The sequence below is a fragment of the Mus pahari genome, chromosome 12, assembly GCF_900095145.1.
Source record: "Mus pahari chromosome 12, PAHARI_EIJ_v1.1, whole genome shotgun sequence".
NCBI lineage: Eukaryota > Metazoa > Chordata > Mammalia > Rodentia > Muridae > Mus > Mus pahari.
The window spans coordinates 26,193,519-26,199,563 of record NC_034601.1 but is presented as its reverse complement, the minus strand read 5'-3'; the positions used below and the strand labels follow the sequence as shown (position 1 = coordinate 26,199,563).

The 6,045-nt window shown below is 42.0% G+C and overlaps 1 protein-coding gene across 1 annotated transcript in view; it reads left to right on the top strand.

Annotated features, from left to right (window-relative positions):
- Acap2 (ArfGAP with coiled-coil, ankyrin repeat and PH domains 2) overlaps positions 1-6,045 on the top strand; it is a 109,228-nt gene that overhangs the window by 89,347 nt on the left and 13,836 nt on the right. The window contains exons 15-19 of the mRNA XM_029544762.1: positions 293-389; positions 1,181-1,272; positions 2,861-3,021; positions 3,881-3,973; positions 5,687-5,874. Of these exons, the coding sequence (XP_029400622.1) occupies positions 293-389; positions 1,181-1,272; positions 2,861-3,021; positions 3,881-3,973; positions 5,687-5,874 (631 nt within the window). The remainder of the gene's footprint in view (positions 1-292; positions 390-1,180; positions 1,273-2,860; positions 3,022-3,880; positions 3,974-5,686; positions 5,875-6,045) is intronic.

Below are 6,045 nucleotides of genomic sequence, written 5' to 3'. Positions count from 1 at the left end.
GCAGGCTGAGCAAGTCAGGGGAAGGAAGCCAGTAAAGAACATCCCTCCATGGCCTCTGCATCAGCTCCTGCTTTCTGACCTGCTTGAGTTCCAGTCTTGCATCCTTTGGTGATCAACAGCAGTATGGAAATGTAAGCCAAATAAACCCTTTCCTCCCCAACTTGCTTCATGGTCATGATGTTTGTGCAGGAATAGAAATCCTGTCTAAGACAGTTCATCATTCATTAATGACCACAGAGGATCCATCCATTTTGGTAAATGTACAAATAGTTGCCTGATATTTTTGTATAAGACTAATGCTATCTTTTTCCCTATGTAGGAGCCTTGGGGTTCACTTTTCGAAAGTAAGATCTTTAACTTTAGACACTTGGGAGCCAGAACTCTTAAAGGTGAGATAAGTATTTGCATGGAAACATTTCATGGGTGATGGTAGATGAGCTAACAGAATGGGGGAGAGAAGACTGAAGTAGAGACAGAGATGGCCCAGGAGGGAGAGTCTAAAAAGCTTTGTAGCCGTGGACAAGGAGTTAGTGGTTGTTTGGGGATAGGACTCAAATACATGGAGCGTCCATAAGCAAGCTCAGTGAACTCTGTCACATACATCTTAGTATTTCTATAAAGTGGAAGTGAGGGACATTTAAAATAAACATGTCTAACTTTAATTCAGTGTCCTTGAATTGGCCAGTACTTGCTCCGCCTACCTGCATATGATGCTGCCAAGCATGGACATAGCAGTCAGTAGTCTGTGATAGAGTGGTCTATAGATAGACATAGCAGTCAGTAGTCTGTGATAGAGTGGTATATAGACAGACATATATGTGATAGCTATGCCTTTCATCTAGAGGTTTGTTATTAGTTTTAATTATGTGTTTGAGTCTGCATGCGGATTTAAGCACCACTTGCAGGTGCCTGCAGGGGTGCTGGCTCTCTTGCAGGATGCATGCATGCATGGGTGCATGCTCTCTGTTAAGTACTTGTTATAGGAGTGATGGTATTCTGATAATTGTTTAACAAACTCAGCCTTTGGCTCATTTTAGCTTGAAGATTTCTTTGTGGAATGAACAATTGCAGTCTGTAAAGAGGAATTAGTTAATTGTACCCTCTTAAAGGAATTTTAAAGTTTAGCTTATTTTTAGGACTTTTAATTTTTAGCTTCTGTTTTTATTTTCCTGCCAAATAGCTTATGTGTGAATTGGGAAATGATGTTATAAATCGAGTTTATGAAGCTAAACTGGAAAAAATGGGAGTAAAGAAACCACAGCCAGGACAAAGGTATGATTATCTTAATGTGCTATCCAGTGTGGCTTCAGACCGACATAGGAATGTCAAGGTGCTTTGCCACTCACATGTTCAAAGTTCTGCCAGTGGAAGACATTTAAAAAGAAGCACTGCTCAGGCTCAAGCCTTAGTTTGGTTCCTTAGCACCTATGTTAAAAGCAAGGGTGTATGAGTCAGTGCTTGCTGTAATCCCAACTCTGGGGAGGCTCAGAGACAGGGGATCCAGATGGGCTTACTGGCCAGCTAGTCTCAATGGATTAGTCAAGTCCAGGTTCAGTGAAGGGCCAGATCTCAAAAAAGAATAAGCTAGGGATTGAAGACCATCGTCTTCAATGCCTGGTGTTGACCTCTGGGCTCCATGTGCCTGTGTGTACACCAGGACACACACAAATATTCACATACACAAGTAGTCTGTTTATTAATGAGTCAAAGATAAAGTTTCTGCTATCTACTGTGAATTGTTTTGTATGACCATACAATTGATGGGTGCCTCTGTGCAGCTTCCAAATCAAAGATGAGAAAGGCAGCTTGACTGAAATCAGACTTGTAGGTCCACAGGTAGCATCCGCTGGAGGAAGCTGCTAGAGTCAGGGTCTTTGGAGACTTAGTCTCTGTGGTTGACACCAGGTTTAGTCAGAATTCTTTATTTTTAGAAGTAGAATTGTATTTGCCATAATCCTATGTTGAGATCTGAACTAGGCCAGTATAATTTAAATCACTTAATATTTGCTGTGTGGCATAGTTAGTATTAGACCTTGGGCTCTCCCATTTTAACCAAAGACTAAAGCATTTTAAATTAAAATAAGGAAAATTACAGAACAGGCATATATATTTTGTTATTTGTTGTTGTTGTTGTTGTTTGTTTGTTTGTTTTTGAGACAGGATTTCTCTGTGTAGCCCAGGCTACCCTGGAACTTACTCTGTAGACCAGGCTGGCCTTGAACTCTCAGTGATCTGCCTGCCTCTGCCTCCCAAGTGCTGGGACTAAAGATGTGCGCCACCACCAACCGGCTGGAACAGGTGTATTGTATGGTTATATAATAAGAGAAAAATCACCTTTTCTCTACTATAAATCTGGAACCCTCTTTGTTTTATTGTCATTATTATATGAAAAATTATGGCCACCAGTAGTGTTCAGGATATGACAGTATCTCTAGTAAAAATGAAATTAATATAAGTATGTGTGTATAATATAATGTTTCTAATATAAAACACAAGAGAGTATATATACAGCTACATGCAGACAGACAATAAGAGAGTCATGGAGTGCCATGTAACTGAGTTTTCAGTGGGTTATTTGTAGTTCATCTGACTGTGAAATTAGCTTCTTATTTAGAAGGAACTCATGTCATACAGTGTTATGTGTCAAGCCTTTACAAGAGGTTGTTCAATTCCCTGGACTTAGGGGTGGTTGTGATGTGAGTGGGATCCAGGTCTTCTGGTAACTGCTGAGCCATTCCCCTGGCACCCCCACCCCTGTTTACTTTTAACTATTGTTAGATTCAGTATCTATTGGTACTCATGCGCTGTTAGCCATGCTAAGAGGGTAAATAGAGTATTTTGTCATTTTTCTGTTTCCCAGACAGGAGAAGGAGGCATATATCAGAGCAAAATATGTGGAAAGGAAATTTGTGGATAAGTACTCTGCATTGCTGTCACCGTCTGAGCAGGAGAAAAGGATCACCCCCAAGAGCTGTGAGGACCAGAGGCTGAGCCATGCCAGAGCATCTGTCCACACCCCAGGTATCTTACCGGCAATATTATCTTAGCTGAAACCACCTTTTTAATCTCACAATTATGGCCATTGTAGGTTTTTTGTTGTTGTTTTGTAAATACTAGAAGCCTGTTTCCTTCTGTGCATTCTAAGGGAAAACTGGATTTCTTTGTCACCTGAGATAGTCCCGTGGTTCGAATTTCTAGGTATAGTCTGTACTCCGCAGAGTCCAGCTGCCTACTAGCCAGGGGAGATGGGATTATAAATCAATTACGCCTAGAGCCCTGGGTATCTGGTTAACCACTGTTTTCCTCCTATGCTCTCCCTACACTTCCCCAGTAACGATTTTTCCTGCCCCACCTTCTTACGGCCTGCTTTGTGCTTTGCTAACTTGCATGTCCCCAGTGGCTGCTGTAAATAGCGACGAGGCCAGGCGGGAGTCTCTGTTCTGTCCTGATGAGCTAGATTCACTCTTCTCCTACTTTGATACTTCTTCAAAACTGCGTAGTAGTAAGTACTATTGTGGAGCCTTCCAAGTCTGTGCCAGTGCTCATTGTGCGGTGTGGCCATTTCTCTAGATGTTGCCCATTGTCTCCGGGTTACACATTACCACAGCCATACAGGGGTTAAGCTCGTCACTTCCCCAGCATTTGCGGGGTAATGAGATGTGTAAGAATCTGAACGTTAGTTTATTCTCAGGCTTTGTGATTTACTTACGTTGTAGTGAGCTAAGTTACAGGACTGAGATGGCAGTGAGTTTGTCATGCTGGTGGTGACCAAGTTCATGCTTCCATGTGCCAGCTCATGTTATAACCTGTTGCTTGTGGGAGACAGTGTTGTAAGTGATGTGAACTTTAATCACTAGCCTTTTTTTTTTAAAAAACACAGTCAAGAGTAATGACAGTGGGATCCAGCAGTGCTCCGACGATGGCCGAGAATCTCTGCCTTCAACTGTGTCAGCCAACAGCTTATATGAGCCTGGTGAGTCCTGATGAAAGCCTGTGTTGATTGGTGTGGTTTATTGTAAAATGTGTGTGGCAAATGTCAGTTCTTCCACGGGTGTGTTTGCACCTGTGTGCTCACACAAGGGCCAGAGGTTGAGGTCTGGGGTCGTTCCTCCTGGCTCTCTACCTTCCTGCTGCGGAGGGGAGGAGTGTAGTTGATGTATTAGAATGTGTGTGATGCACGTGCTGTGTGCACACCCGTGGGAGTGTTGATGTCCCATTACCCTATCTCTTGGCATCTCTAACTGACCTCTCCTGACCCTTAGAATCACAGTCCCTAAACCCCACTCTGCTTCCTGTCAGATGGCAGAGGTGGCATTTGTTGAGTGTAGAGGAGTGTGATCTTCCAGTATGTAAGAAAGGTCCTACTTGGTGTTCTTTAGTTCAGCATATTTATTCCAAGAGTAACTCTGCCATTACACTTTCCTATTGCTCATTTCTTCAGTGTTTTTTATTGTCTTTTCCCAAACTTTTACTGTAAGATTTAGATTTACTAAAGTAGAATTACTGAAATATTAATGGTGTCGGGCAACATAAGAATGAAGCACAGGGGGCTGGTGAGATGGCTCAGTGGGTAAGAGCACCCGACTGCTCTTCCAAAGGTCCAGAGTTCAAATCCCAGCAACCACATGGTGGCTCATAACCATCCTTAACAAGATCTGATGCCCTCTTCTGGAGTGCCTGAAGACAGCTACAGTGTACTTACATATAATAAATAAATAAATCTTTAAAAAAAAAAAAAGAATGAAGTGCAGGGAAGGGGTTAAATGTGTAGAAATGTCAGAACGTTTCCTGCAGCATTACTAATTATAAGAGGAAGTGTATTTGGAAATATATTTCGCAGCAGTCCCTAATAGAACAGAGCAGGCATTAAGAATTTCTCAGAACAGTTGGGCGTGGTGGCGCACACCTTTAATCCCAGCACTCGGGAGGCAGAGGCAGGCAGATTTCTGAGTTTGAGGCCAGCCTGGTCTACAAAGTGAGCTCCAGGACAGCCAGGGCTACACAGAGAAACCCTGTCTCAAAAAAACAAAACAACAACAACAAAAAAAAAATTTCTCAGAACTTAAAAAATGTACTGGTGAGATGGCTTGGCAGGCAAAGATATCTGTTGCCAGTCCTTTTGACCAGAGTACCAGCCAGAGACCCACTTGGTGGAAGGAGGGAACCAACTCTGAAAAGTTGTCGGATGACCCCCACACTCACATCTACTCATCCTGAAATAAAGATGTGAAGTGTAATAAAATTTCTCATATATGTTCGGTTTTAAATCTAATCAGCAGTGACTTCACACTCTATAGATAACACTGTAATGATTTGTCTGTAAGAAGTAATGAATCTCTCATGTGCTCATAGGTATAGATGAATAACCAACCAGTCACAATGTTTCCATCGTGAGCTGAAGAGTTCACTTTCAAAATTGAGGAGATGTGTATATACATATAAATATTTATACATACATACACTATAAGGTGTCCCAGCCTCTTATCTGTCCTGAACTTATGTCCTTGACCATTCTTAAGTTTACACCTACCAGCTGTAAGTTCATCTTCACTTTGCCGTTCAGTCACTGCAATTCACCCAACAGAACTCTTCTTCCTTCTTGCAAACTCTTTCTGTACTTGTTACAATATTTGCATCCTGTGGTACGAGCACATTCTTATTAATGTATGTGTGCTTTGCTTTCCAGAAGGAGAAAGACAAGAGTCATCTGTGTTTCTTGACTCTAAACATCTTAATCCAGGACTTCAGCTTTATAGGGCTTCGTACGAAAAAAACCTTCCCAAAATGGCTGAGGCTCTGGCTCATGGTGCAGATGTGAACTGGGCTAATTCAGATGAAAACCAAGCAACACCACTCATTCAGGCTGTATTAGGGGTATGAATTAATGCATTCAGGCTGTATTGGGGTATGAATTAATGCATTCAGGCTGTATTAGGGATGTGAATTAATACACTCAGGCTGTATTAGGGGTATGAATTAATGCATTCAGGCTGTATTAGGGGTCTGAATTAATGCATTCAGGCTGTATTGGGGTATGAATTAATG